The sequence below is a fragment of the Pseudoliparis swirei genome, chromosome 20 (assembly GCF_029220125.1).
Source record: "Pseudoliparis swirei isolate HS2019 ecotype Mariana Trench chromosome 20, NWPU_hadal_v1, whole genome shotgun sequence".
NCBI lineage: Eukaryota > Metazoa > Chordata > Actinopteri > Perciformes > Liparidae > Pseudoliparis > Pseudoliparis swirei.
Window position 1 is genome coordinate 17,829,547 of NC_079407.1, and position 12,070 is coordinate 17,841,616.

Sequence of the window (12,070 nt, forward strand, 5' to 3'; positions counted from 1 at the left end):
GGTGGTGTCATCCATGAACTTTAGGAGCTTGACGGACTGGTGACTGGAGGTGCAGCTGTTGGTGTACAGGAGAACAGCAGAGGGAGAACACAGCCTTGGGGAACCCGTGCTGGTGGTCCGGGAGCCTGAGACGTGTTTCCCCAGCCTCACGTGCTGCTTCCTGTCGGTCAGGAAGTCTGTGATCCACCTGCAGGTGGAGTCGGGCACGTGCAGCTGGGAGAGCTTGTCCTGCAACAGGGACGGGATGATGGAATTGAAGGCAGAGCTGAAGTCCACAAACAGGATCCTGGCGTAGGTTCCTCGGGAGTCCAGATGCTGGAGGATGTAGTGAAAGGCCATGTTGACTGCATCGTCTGCAGACCTGTTGGCTCTGTGGCGAACTGCAGGGGTCCAGGAGTGGGTCGGTGATGGTCTTGAGGTGTGACAGGACCAGCGTTCAAAGGACTTCATGACCACAGAGGTCAGGCGACGGGCCTGTAGTCATTGAGTCCTGTGATCTTGGGTTTTGGGGACGGGATGATGGTGGAGGCCTTGAAGCAGGCTGGAGCGTGGCATGTCTCCAGGAGGTGTTGAAGATGTCGGTGAACACCGGAGACAGCTGGTCGCACAGTGCTTCAGGGTGGAGGGGAGCGGAGTCCGGGCCCGCTGCTTTGCGGGGGTTCTGCTTTTTAAACAGCCTGTTGACTGCTCTCTCCAGGATGACGAGGGGCGTCGCTGAGTTGATGAGTTATGAAAATAATGTGCAATTTGAAAGCCAACGCTGCTCTTCTCTGCGCACGTCTTTTCAGAAAATCAGAATTCATCATGTTACTGAATCTCTCTAATGAGGTGATTCTCACTCTAGCAGGCAGGACACATTGAGTAGATTGTGCCATGTTCATACTTCCTGGGAAGATACGTCTGCAGTCTGGAAGCCAATCTTCCTGATGATGGATGTCATATTTTGCCTCTCTTTCATTCCCCTGCTCTTCCGTTTTACCATCTTCTCAATCGAAGGTAATGCATGTGTGACAGTGATGAAAGGGGTCAAGACACAAAACAGAAAACAAACACTTTGCATGTCGGTGAACAAACGAGACGTTGTATGGGAAAATTACAATAAATATTGTAGTTGGACATACAAAAACAGATCAATATTTCATCCTCTCTCATTCGGCTCTGGGAGCCCTTTCATCTTCACAACCCTCTTTTTGGAGGCAATTTTCTCTTATTTTCCCTCCGGTGAAGAGATATCTCAGACTGCAGTATGATAACAGATGCACTGTGTGTAGCTGCAGTGAGTGTGCGCCTGAATGGGCTTTAAGCCACTGGAAATGGTCACAGTTGCTGCTGAACTCGGGCATTGTTGTTAACTTTCTACAGGGAGTTTTCTCGCTTTGGTTATTTGTTTGTGGAGGATGAGTGCCGATAAGGAGCTGCTAGATACCACTAAGCTTCATGAAGTACATCTCGACTGGCAGCACCTCTAAGGGGAAGCGCAGAGAAAGAAAAAAAGAAAAACGGACGGATTGCTAGAATTGTGACAACAGAAATCGGCCTCGTAACCGCGGAAGCCGGCTGATACCACCGAGCAGAGCCAAACAAAAAGATGTTTTTGTTTCCTCCAATATCAGGCAAATGTCTTACTTATCGTTGGATTCACGAGCAGCCCAGCATGTGCGCCGCTCTCACAAATGACGAGGTGAGCGAAGCTCGGCTATTTCCTCCGACTGGGTTTCCTACAATCTGCAGCCAGTACATTTTTGAGAACAATCTGTGTGAGCTGCAAAGGCTCTTCATATTGGCTGGGCTTGAGTTTGTGCTTGAATATACTTAACTCGTGAATTCTATGATAAAACAAGTGTGTACCTTTTACTGCTCTTTATTAATAGAATGTCTTTAAAGATTAAGGTACAACTGATTCCTGATCAATAAACGTTGTTGGATCTAAACACTCTGTCACATTCATTGAATGTATTTAAACTCTAAATCTGTCCTTCTGTACACATTACATCTATTGCACCAGTCCATCCTGGAGAGGGATCCTCCTCTGTTGCTCTCCTGAAGGTTTCTTCCCTTTTTTTCCCCCTGAAGGGTTATTTGGGAGTTTTTCCTGATCCGATGTGAGGTTTTGGGACAGGGATGTCTATGTGTACAGATTGTAAAGCACTCTGAGACAAATTTGTAATTTGTGAAATTGGGCTATACAAATAAACTGAATTGAATTGAATCTAAACTACATTGTATGTAGCTGCATCTTTCCCGTCCCCTAAACCAGAGAAATCATATTTCCCTCAACTATCAGCCACTGGATTTGTAGTCTGTGAAACTTTTGATGAAACTGGGTTGAGCCCTCTGCTTGAAGGCATTGCTCTAACCTTCCTAAAATAAAAGTTTGTGTTCAGGTTTCTGCCATGGGCATCATGCCACGCCATTTATGGGGATTTTGGCAGTGTGAAAATGATCAAACGGCTATTTCATGAAGATTGGTCCAACTTAAAGTGCTCTCTGGCCACATAAAACAAAACAAGCTGCGACAGTCAGGCTGGTCTTGTATTCACCTTGTGCGTATATCATGACACAATGTGGCCCTGGAGAGACGGCTACTGGAGCAGGAAGTATCACTTAGTCGATTGTCTTGAGTCATTTGCTGTGTGAAACTTTACAGGTGTGTAGTTTAGGTTAAAATGAAGGTTGCGTGTACTTTGAGAGCCCCCCCCACACACACACACACACTTTACGCCTCTGCGCCATGTTACTTTTGTTTACAGCCAGTTTACCAATTCAGTTTTATTTGTATTGCCCAATTTCACAAATTACAAATTTGTCTCGGAGTGCTTTACAATCTGTACACATAGACATCCCTGCCCCAAAACTTCACATCGGTTCAGGAAAAACTCCCAAATAATCTAGGGGGAAAAAATGGAAGAAACCTTCAGGAGAGCAACAGAGGAGGATCCCTCTCCATGATGGACAGGTGCAATAGATGTCATGTGTACAGAAGGACAGATTAGAGTTAAAACACAATCAATGAATATGACAGAGTGTATGAATAGTTCATAGTAGGCATATTCCACGATTGAGACCTCCAGACACACAGCTTCCTGCTCCAATCCACATGCTATCAACTGTGTAACTGTAATGCAATTACTGAAATATATATTGTAATTCCTAACACTCGGTACTGAAAAAGATGAGCACATTACTGTAATGCGTAACTGTATAAAATGTGAGTCAAAAGATGAACAATTATTTGTGTGCACTGAATTCACTTGTTATTTTCCTGACCATGGAAACACTTGTAATCTATATCTGAGAGCAGCCAATCACATTGCACAGTTGGAGGGAAAGGTGTGTTTGGCAGAGCAGCAGAAAATAAAGAGAACATGTTTCAGACTTACCGCGTAGCATTTAGGACTTGGACTTGATTCTTTGTCATCGTAGCCAGATCAGGAGATTTATGTGACTTGGCAAACAATGACTTCATCCCACCTCTGTTAAATATCATATATCATTTTTGAGACATTGGAACAATTGCTTTGTTCAGATTAAAGGATGTTAAAGGATCAGAAAATAGGACCAACATTTTTTTATTTTGTTGGTCCAATAGTTCAGTTCACAATGATACGTTTACAGCTTGGGGAAGCTGAAATCAAATATATTTCATTAAAAACTTACTTAAATAATGAATACATTATCAAATAGTTGTCGGATAATTATCTCTAATCGATTCATTGACTAGTTCATAATTGTTGAAGTTTACTTTGGTTTTAACAATCTGGCCCTACAAACAACCTGTTAAGAATGCCTAACTTAAGCCGTTATATGATTTAAATTCGTGAGTTATGTACAAATTCACCTTCTGCTAAATCTTTCTCTTGTACCATGCTGTTAATGTGTATTTATGATGTAAGATGGTCCTCTTAACATGGGTGTCTATGGGGATTGACTCACTTTTGCAGCAAGCCATTTAAGTAAATGCAGTTTTTGGCACTTCCGATTCGGCTTAATTTCTTAGCATCTTAGGTTGCCAATTGGTTTCTCTGCACACTGTTAAATTCCACCGCACAGTTTTCCCCCTAAAATAATAAACCAGGTTTTCGGGGGAACTTTTCTTCCCTACCTCCCGTTTTCAGAAGAAGAAAAAAACCTCCCTCCATAGATTTCCTTTTACTTTGTGACCAACATGTCGTGTGCTGAGTCCCCTGTGTGTGCTGAGCTGTTCGAGACAAGCAGGCAGTGGGAGGCAGGCTGTGGGCTGGGAGCGGAGTAGAAGGGAGATGACTTCTGCACAAATCTGTGAGAGCCGCCCATGACAGGCGGCCCCAGAAGAGGAAGCTGCGTATAAATAAACACAGAGCCCTGCCTTGAGCCTGGAGAGAGAAAATAGTCAGCGAGACGGGAGAGAGCTCGGGAATAGGATGACACGGCCTGCAGCGGCTTCCGGAGAGGGTAATGAGTTTGGCCAAGTTCCCATGACATGCTGAGCCGCACAAAGAGGGAGAGACGCTTCTAGTCTTCACATTTGGGAAAAAAATGTCCCCATCCCTTCATATGTTTTCATTATAAAATAAGTCTATTGTTGTTTCTCCATCAAAGAGGTCCAAATCCAATTGCATTTGACAGCTGCAGACTGACCACGGCCCTGTGTTTACTATCAGTATTGACTTCTGAATTCTATGCTCATGCCATTTGAGCCTAAAGGTACATTGACCCAGTTTGGAGTACGAATGAAGAGTGATGAAGAGGCATTAGTCATATTGATCATATTCACAGATTAATATCCATGTGTGCTCGCTGCATCTGGGTGAAGTAGCTCCCGCATTGACCTGTTCTTCTTTCTATCTTCCCTCTTCTTTCCTGACACTTCCTGCTTCTACCCTTTACTCATCCAATACAGAGGGTCTCTACCAACTGGGCGGTCCACGCTGTGCCCCTCAGAGCAGCATTGAAGAACTGGAGGACACAGAGGTAGGATCATTATGAACATCCTCTCAGGTCATCCAGCAGCAGCCAAGAGCATGTCAAAGCCACCAGTGATTGGCCTCACTACTTTCACAGAATGCTGCCTCCTTTCTTACCTTCTTGTAAGTCTCTTGTTCAAACTTGCCCTCCCCCTTGTTTGCAGAGGAAATGTAAGACGCATGTGCTGCTGCTGGTGGTGCATGGAGGAAACATCTTGGACACAGCGGGGGGAGACGCCAGCTCAAAGGCCGGCGATGTGGACACGCTGGCCTCGGTGCTGGAGAAGGTGACGCGGGCGCATTTCCAGGCTGTCGCAGAACACATCAAGATCAAGCTGGTGCCATGTCTGGCTGTGTGTGCCGAGGCCTTCTCCCTGGTGTCCAAGTGAGTGCTGTTGCCAGAACAGGGAGTCTCATTGGCCCGGTTTACACTTGTGTCTCATATCTGGATAAAATCCAGATGTAGTTTAAAAGGCTTTTGTTTAAATGTGGCGACATACACACTGCAGACAAATTCATACAGTATATATTTACATAGGTGAGATGTCCATTTATTTGTATCATAAAGCAGGTCGAGGTGCTACATAAATCATGAAAAAGTATCTAAACACTCAATCCACGGAGAAATGCTCAGATTCAGAGTTTATGTACGGTTGTGATGTCACAACTATACAGCCACCTGGTCAAAGTGCCCCTAAACTTCCTCTGCGGTGATGCTTTGAAGATGACAAAAGCGCAGATGTGGAGGACCAGAAAACGCTGACCAATCAGAGCAGACTGTGCTTTATTTCTGGAGTGGGGCTGTAATAGACATGCGCTAAAATACAGATAGAGCCAGGCGGACTTTTTTGAACAGTAAAACATGTAAATATGTTCAAGGGAAAAGAGGGAAACATCTGTTGCATACCATTAATTCTCAGTCAAATAACTGGTAGTTGACCCCATAATTCATTCACGGTACCGAGTGGCATATAAACAGTGCCGCCGCTCCCATAACGCGCACTACGCGCTGTGCGTAGGGCACCAAGTCCTGAGGGGGCACCAAAAAATAGGCAACCAAAAAAAATCCTCATAGTTATAATAATTATAATGCCGATATTATTTCAATCTAGAAATATTAGGCACCTTTTAGGCATGTATTTCACAAAACAGGCAGAACAAGAGATATATTTAATTGCTCAGCCCCCCCCCCCCCCCCCCGCCGCCGCCGCCGCCGCTCGCCATAGCTGCCCTTTCCAATCTCAGGGGGGGGGCATCATGAAGGATTTATGCTTAGGGCACCAACATGTCTAGCGACAGCACTGTATACAAAATGGATAATGATTATTTCATTTGATCTCTCATCTGTCTGTATATGCGCTGTCCTTCAGCCAGACCACAAATCTGTCTGAATCTATCATATTTGCAAATGCAACATGCGGTGGTGCTGCTGCATCTGAAGATGCCCAGGAAGTAAGTAGCGGATGCTGAAAAAGCTGTTACGCTAGCTATCAACCATCCATTGATGAACACAAACACATGGATGGGCTATGAGAGAGACTTGAGAGACACTCATTTTACGCCTTGTGTATGACAACAGCTGTTGCTGCCTTCTTCTGACACTTGAATGAAATGGGGAGAAAAATGGATAATTCCATTGGCACTAAGGCTGACAATATCGGCTGCAACACCACTGTGAGTCGCTTCTTCCACAAGTTGCTTTTCGGCGTGGAGTTCAGAGTTAAGTTGAGTGGAGAGACGGATGAATTATGAACAGTTCTCAGGCAGCTCCTCTGTTCAGCCAGAGACACGCCAAGTAAATCACCAACAAAAAAGAAAACATGATGAGGACGAGTCAGGTTTAATTGGCCGTGCTGTCCACCTGCGTGAATGTGATTTAAAGTTAGTCAGCTGGTGACTGAGCATTAATGAAACGGTTAATGTGAGCAGTTAAAGTGCTCCACCTGAACGAGGTCTTTGCTGCAGAAACCTTTTATTCTCAGCAGTAAAAACAATTGAACAAGTAAATTGATGATGTTTCAGGGTCCTGGTACTGTGCATCACACAATGTCATCATGGCTTAGTTCATGTTATTAGTAACAACTGTTCTTTTCCTACAATAATTCAACATGTCTGCTGTGATAAAGGACTATCATGTGCATTTTTTATATGTTTCACATGGTTCTTAGGCACCACTGCTTTGCTTAATTTGCCTTTATGATTTTTGAGTGTCTTACTTCTGTTATGTTTTTGTATTCAACCGACATTCTCACAAGTTTTATAGACAGCCTTAATTACTGTTCGGTAGTAATCAACGGACTACGCATGAATGTTTCTGGGGGTATTTGAGGAATCAATATGAACACACGCCTGCAATAATTAGCATAGAGGAAATTATGCCTGGTTGGCTAAGGATGTGAAGGTCAATCGAGGAATATATATTGACCAAATACCCAAAATAGACAGGGCAATGTGAATTAGTATGCTGCAGACATGTGCCAGCTCATGCAGGCATGTGGCCATGTGGAATAGTCCTTGACCTTTTTAAATGCTGTTGTCTTTAATTGTTAATTTGGCCCTAAAATCCTGGAAGAGGACAAATCGATTGACATTACACAGTTTCTACTGATCCTGAGGCCTCGGCAAAGTGGTGTGTGATTACCTGTTTGTATAATGAGCTTTTACTTTGAATTCAGGTTACATTTGTGGTGCCAATTTTAGAGTTGGAGTTAATTGTGTATGGTAGTACCTCAGTGATGAACAGCAGTCAGGAGAGGATTCTTTTACATTACATTACATGTCATTTAGCAGACGCTTTTATCCAAAGCGACTTACAATAAGTGCATTCAACCTAGAGTACAAACTAAGAACAACAAGAATACAGAAAGTAACATTTCCTCAACATAGTCGAACTACAAAAGTACCATAATAAGAGCTATTTAAGTGCTATTGAAGTGCTAATCTGTGTTTTAATCCAGATATAGTCGGAAAAGATGTGTTTTCAGTTTCCGGCGGAAGCTGTAGAGACTTTCTGCTGTCCTGATGTCAGTGGGGAGCTCGTTCCACCACTGAGGAGCCAGGACAGACAACAGTCTGGATTTCGAGTGGTTAGCTCGAAGTGCAGGAGTCACAAGTCGGTTGGCTGTTGCCATATCCCGGATGTAGACGAGGCCCGATCCGTTCAGAGCACGGTACGCCAGAACCAATATTTTGAAGCGGATGCGGGCAGCCACCGGTAACCAGTAGAGAGAGCGGAGGAGCGGAGTGGTGCGGGTGAATTTCGGGAGGCTGAAGACCAGTCGAGCTGCAGCATTCTGGACGAGCTGCAGGTCGGATGGCCTTAGCGGGTAGACCAGCAAGGAGGGAGTTGCAGTAGGATTCCTCCCTTATGATGAAACAGTTGTATCTCCGTTAAAAGTCACAAGTCGTTCCTTGCTGTGAGGTGCGTTTGCTTATTCTTTTTTTTGGTCTGCTGCCTGTGCAGAGAACTACTGAAGTGTAACTGATGATTTCATTTCACATTCAATGCCACATGTCCCTGTGGTGACCATTTTCTATCTTTGACATCGTCACTTAGTTCTCGCTGCTCTCCAATTATATGCAGAGGATGTTTTTGTCTGAGGTGTCACTCATCACCGGGACTGAGAGAATGTGTTTGGCAGTCATGGCGAGGCTTCAGGCTGGTTTTGTGATTGACATCAGGCGGAGTGAGGTAGTGACTGGAAGCAAGACGAGTGTAAAGAGTTTTGAGTTCTGTAGCTGCTGGGCAGCTTGACATCCGCTTACCTTTCAACACATCCAGAGATGAATTATTAAAAACAACAACTGCCCATGGGAGTCGAGCTGAGCTTTTGCAATATGTCTCGATTGTGGACGCAAACAAAAAGTTACATCAAAGCTAATGGAATACAACTCACTTGTATGTCAGTACACAGGATTTACAGCACAGGTACACTCTGTTAACCCTTCCAGCAACAAAGCTAAGTTAACAACTGCTACCTCTGGGCCTCACCAGCACATTTGGTAATCCAACCGTGTCTCTAAGAGCAGTGCGTAACAAGACTGTTCTGTATAATAATTAGCTATAAATGGTACATTCCTTGAAAAAGTGTCTTTGACTGAGTAGTATAAAGATCATGATTTACCAGTTGGCACATAACATGAATAACAATATTGATGCGAACCTTACCGAGATAGATATCAAGCGCAGCATTTTACGGTGTTACACGTATATCAAAACTACCATGATACTATGACGATTGTAAATCATCTCAAACCCAGTTTGGCATTTCTGTCCAGCAATGTATTTCACTAGACTTCACCAATATCTTGGCCTCGCCCTAATTTTCATACAAAGAGTGAATATTTCTTAACAGCTCTCCACAATACTTTTTCAACAGTGCCTTTTGCCAGTTCACAGTGTGCGCTCTAATGACAGTGTTGGAGGTGTGGGCGTGCGGAGCCTTATTTATTTGCATGCCAACATAATCAGAGTTGGCAGCCCCTCGCGAAGGAATGGCTGCTGTGTGGGTAATTCACTCTCATTCCGGCTCACGGCTTGGCTGAAGATCTCATCGCGGGATTGAGGTGGCAAAAGCTCTTAGTGCCTCGAAGACAAACTTTCACATAAACAAACCACTTTGACTCCGTGCCTCACAATTCCTCTTGTGCTGCAGGACGTCCCCACATGGAGCGAACGTGTTCCTCAGCCGGTGTTGTGGTTGTCGCCGGTTGAGCGTCGAGCCTGCTGTGCTCCCGAAGGCTCCGAGCGCTCATTCTTAGCTCTGCCTGCTAATGAACATATCTGGCAGTGCTGGTTAGGGGCTGTGTGTCAAGACAACACACACATAATCCATAAACACACTCAACGCACAAATGCAACCCACTCAAAAACAGTCAGAGCACGTCCAATTAACAGCGACAGTGGATTGATTTTCTCTCCCAGCCAACACACTGTGTCCCAGTTTGAAAAGAAAGAAACATTTCAACTGTTGAAAACTTCATCTTAACAACAGGAGGGGGACGATAAAATGTGTTCCTTTTACGGACGATACATTGTCATGTTTTCCGGATCCGTTTTCTTTCAGGGAGAGGAGTGGAGGAGGAGGGCGTGCACTAGTAATGACCTCAGGTCAGGGAGGTACGGACTCATTATTCTGGCCATTGGCGGCGGGGGACATGCGGCTGCTATTTCTAGGCCTTCTTGCCTAATTAAGAAAACTCTACAGTGGCCCATCGCTGTTCTTTGTAACTGTGCACACTTTTAACAGCTCAGCCAGCCGTTAAGGAACTGGGAGTGCAATTAGGCAGGAATCTGACATACTTCTGAGTTTTCAGTTTGCCGTTTTTTTAACGAGCGGGTGGTAGTGCAGCATAATAGAGTCCTTCTCAAGATTATGCTGTGTGAGATAATGCCGATTCCAGGTTAATGGATCTCTCCATCATCCTATTACCATGGAACCCTAAGGAAGACTTCTGTACGTCTCTCACTGTGCAATTATATGGTAAATATTAACCGGCCTTTAGGTGTTATTGAGTGAGTCTTTGATAGTGTTTCAAGGGAACTTCCCATAGTAATTATATGGAAATAAATAAACTGTAAAGCTTTAGGATGAATGATTACCTGACAACATATCTAAAGTCAACTATGTGACTCATAACAAAACAACAATTTAAGCTTTTTATGTAAGCTGAACACTCATCATTTAAGTCTACAATCAAAGACTATGAAATCCAGACTATACAGAACCACATAAAAACTATTTTTATAGAACAGCTTTTAAGTGTCGTCCTTTTATGCGGTTCTTTGGTTCCCCTAATTTAGTTTGTCTTTGTTTTTTATTTTATATTTGTATCTTACCATTCTATTTGTTTTGCCGTGATTCTCTGTTGAGCACTTTGTAAACTTTGTTTTTAAAGGTACTATATAAATAAAGTTATTATTATTATCATCTATTTTGAAACAACAAATACACCGCTGCAGTTTTGCTCCATCATAAACGATATGTTCGAAATCACAGCTGCGACTTTATTGATCAACAGCATTTTAAAGGAAGATAGAGTTTGTTTTAATCGGATTAATTAGCATTTAAATGCAGATGGGATTTGAAAGGTTTGGTGGAGCAACCTTTTCTGAAGCACATACATGTTTGTGTCAAAAAAGGTAATTATGATCACCTCAAATTGATTAGGAACCATTGATTCTGACAATATATTGAATAATTGACAGTCCATGAGAACGTTATACCTTCAAACAGCCTCACAAGCAAGCAAGCAAATCATTTACGTGTGTGTAAAACAGTGTCTGCTCCATCTTAATACTAACAAGTGCTTTCATAATCAACTAATTGTGCAACGCAAATAATGAGCAGAGCAGCAGGTGTTGAACCTCTGTTCCTGTTCTGTGACTTGTGGACCCTGTTCAGAGCTCGAGCTGTGTTTGGAATATTAATTGAAACTTATTTTTTCTTTGTTGTCTGCGAGCATGCGTTTTTGGCAGCAGTGTGTGAGCAGCAGTTGTAAACAAGAATCCAATAAGATCTTCAGAATGTTAAACTTCAAAGCTCTGACCACAGTGGCCCTCAGCTGGGGTGTTGGGATTTCTCATTTCCAGTTCCTTAAAACTCAATAAACAAGCACCTGGTGAATATATCAACGTGGTTTCAATTATGAGTAGCACACCTTCCTCTTGGAGCGAGACGTTGCCATCTCTCCGCTTGAATTGTCTGAGCTGAATATTTCACACAGCAGCATCTCTGGAAGAAGGGTCACCTTTGTAATGCAAATAACTGTCTGCAGTTCTGTTCCAGTGACACAGAATATATTATAAAGGTTTCCTTTTTAAAAATTCAAATCTGCATGGAAGCGGCTCAAAGCGTAGCTTCTGTCTGAAAGAGCTACTCTCTGAAGCAGCGTGCATACGGAGCTGCAGGTCCAGTGGGGTTTTGTCAAGCATGTTCTGCGCTGCTTTGCTCTCCTTATTAAAGTCGTGATCACCAAAGAAACGTGGAGACTCTGAGTCAACTTGTGGTCTAGTATATGGTTTATCTGATAAATAAGGAACTCGTTGTAAGCACTTTCTTTCCACGAGGCTAGTAAGTCACTCTTGAATTTTTGGATATTCACTCTTGGTAATGTCAATTTTTAGC

At 43.5% G+C, this 12,070-nt stretch overlaps 1 protein-coding gene across 2 annotated transcripts in view; it reads left to right on the forward strand.

Annotated features, from left to right (window-relative positions):
• Positions 1-12,070, forward strand: part of pitpnm3 (PITPNM family member 3) — an 83,172-nt gene that overhangs the window by 41,681 nt on the left and 29,421 nt on the right. For both annotated transcript variants that reach the window (XR_008834846.1, XM_056441175.1), the window contains exons 4-5: positions 4,880-4,950; positions 5,108-5,328. Coding sequence is in view for 1 of the 2 variants with exons in the window: in XM_056441175.1 (XP_056297150.1) it covers positions 4,880-4,950; positions 5,108-5,328 (292 nt within the window). In the remaining variant the exon portion in view is untranslated. The remainder of the gene's footprint in view (positions 1-4,879; positions 4,951-5,107; positions 5,329-12,070) is intronic.